Source organism: Nannochloropsis gaditana, assembly GCF_000240725.1.
Source record: "Nannochloropsis gaditana CCMP526 unplaced genomic scaffold scaffold779, whole genome shotgun sequence".
NCBI lineage: Eukaryota > Eustigmatophyceae > Eustigmatales > Monodopsidaceae > Microchloropsis > Microchloropsis gaditana.
The window spans coordinates 5286-7538 of NW_005803174.1; the positions used below are offsets into that span (position 1 = coordinate 5286).

At 49.8% G+C, this 2253-nt stretch overlaps 1 protein-coding gene across 1 annotated transcript in view; it reads left to right on the top strand.

The window, feature by feature from the left end:
* Positions 1-1128: 1128 nt before the first annotated feature.
* Positions 1129-2253, top strand: part of IMP3 (U3 small nucleolar ribonucleoprotein IMP3) — a gene marked incomplete at its 5' end in the record, with an annotated part of 6372 nt that continues 5247 nt past the window's right edge. Inside the window, 3 exons of the mRNA XM_005853694.1 lie at positions 1129-1262; positions 1450-1543; positions 1864-2053. Coding sequence (XP_005853756.1) covers positions 1129-1262; positions 1450-1543; positions 1864-2053 — 418 coding nt within the window. The remainder of the gene's footprint in view (positions 1263-1449; positions 1544-1863; positions 2054-2253) is intronic.

The window sequence follows — 2253 nt, forward strand, 5'->3', positions numbered from 1 at the left end:
AGCCGGTGCAACAACACTCGGTATGCAGGCAGGAAAAATGCGCACGGAGAGAGCACAGACAGATCAGAATATAATATCAGGGACGATAGGAAGATTGATTAGAGGTTAGAAGAGGAATTTGTGGCCTTGGAGAGGAGAGGGAACCGCCAAAAGTGAAGTCGGGATGGACGCTATAGAGGAAGAGCACTGGTGAAAAGCAATATGGTCAGGAACAGGAAGCATTGGAATGTTTATTAAGCTTGTGTCACTTCACTCCGAGGGTTAGATTAAAAGCTCTACACTCTAAAGTAATCGCGATGGTGGAGAACATATAGCGAAATGCGATGTTACTCAAGGTCCAAAACACCAGACGAAAGTCAAAGACAAACGACAAAGCTCTTGTGACATGAAATGAAAGCCAACCTAAAAGAATAAAACAGGATCCTTTCATCGCCATTGCCATTCTCAACACCGATGAGCACGGTTGCGGGAGTCTTCAGTTCTGTTGCCCGATGCAGAGAAGTACTGGCTGGCTCGATGTGTGCCTTTTCAGGTTTTGTAAGTCCATACGATTTGGCATGTACCGATGACAAAGGAAGTGCACCCGTGGCCACTGAATTTCGTGAACCCCAAAGGATTATAGCAGACGAGATTTCGAGAATATGCCAGAAAATGCAATGAAAGAGACTTAGTGCTTGTTTAAGCTTGAAGAAATTCCTTAATCTTTACATGATAAGCTCCCAAGACATAGATGAAAACGATGGAATTTCAAAGGCCCCCAAAATGCCCTGGTTGTCTGCCCTTCTTTGAAGCCCGTCGTTTTGATTTTTTCTCTAAACGCTACCCGGATATAAAGCTTGTCTGCGCACGTCCACTAAGAGTTACGAAGCGTTAATGCGACGGGTGCTGTTTGGTTGTGCGACCACGACATGAAGGATTTCAATAAGTTGTGTGTGCGCAATAGAGATAATGGTGTCGCAGGCCTGAAATTAGGATTTGCATGGCAGACGCGAAAAAACGCTGCACAGACCTCCCCAACTGCGAGAGTATCCCTCAGCATTACCGCATGCTGTAGGTTGGAACATGTTGGTCCGACTCACCCTTTGCCATGACCTTCATTTTTTCGACTCTCTCTTCACGTAGAGTAGGATGCGGCAATTGCGGCACCACGAGCAAAAACTGCTGAAGAAGGTCGATTTCCTGCAATGGAAGAGTGACCAGAACATCCGAGAAATCAAAATATTGCGGCGCTACCACATCCAGGATCGGGAGGACTATGTCAAGTAAGCAAGAAACAAGCCGAAGGCTTTGTACATGGTGTAGAGATGAGGGCAATTGCGGAACCTAACGTGTGACGCTAAATGTCGAGGCCGTGGCTGCATCATTGGCTACCGTGTTAGGTTATCCGTCCATAGTTTCTCCCGGTTCACTGTCTCCTTTTGCCGAATTCTTGTCACTTTTTCTTGATAGGTATAACAAAATTTGTGGGCATATCACCAAGTTGACGGCTAAGCTGAAGGATCTGAAACCGGAGGATGAGTTCCGGATCAAGATGACAGATGATGTAAGGATACGAAGTGAGGAGAAAGGGATGGTGAGATTGGAAGGGGGAGATGAGGCTTACTGATTAAGAATGGTGATTCAAAGTGAACAAAGTTGAGAACAGGCTGCATGGAATGTATGGAGAAGAATGTACTTGATGATGGACGAGTCGACGGAATGAGGTGGAAGGGGCATAGATGTGAAGATATTCCTCAAAGGGAGGCCCAGGCACCCAAACACACGCTTCAAGGCTAGAGATGTACCGACCAGGAGGGAAGTTTTAAATCCCCACGATGAACATGGCGAGCCTGACCATAGCATGCCCCTTTCCCCCCTCTCCAGCTCCTGTCGAAGCTCTACAACATGGGCTTAATCCCGACAAAGAAGTCCTTGAGCCAGTGCGAGACCCTGGCCGCCTCTGCCTTTTGCCGTCGCCGCTTGCCGGTGGTGATGGTGCGGATGAAGATGGCGGAGACATTAAAGGAGGCGGTTACTTTCATCGAACAGGGCCACGTCCGGGTCGGCCCCACAGGTAGGGGGAAATGAGGGGTTGAGGCGGGGGAGGAGGAGCTAAGGGAGGGGGAGAGGGGGCCGATGAGAGGCTGCGGAGAAATCGTGGGCGTTGGCAGGTCTTTGGCCGGGGCGCTGGCGGCCACAGGGAAGGGGAGAGGAGGGGGGGGGCCTGGTTGTCTTTGCGTCGCCCGTGCGGGTTCTCCTTGCCAGCCGCCGGGC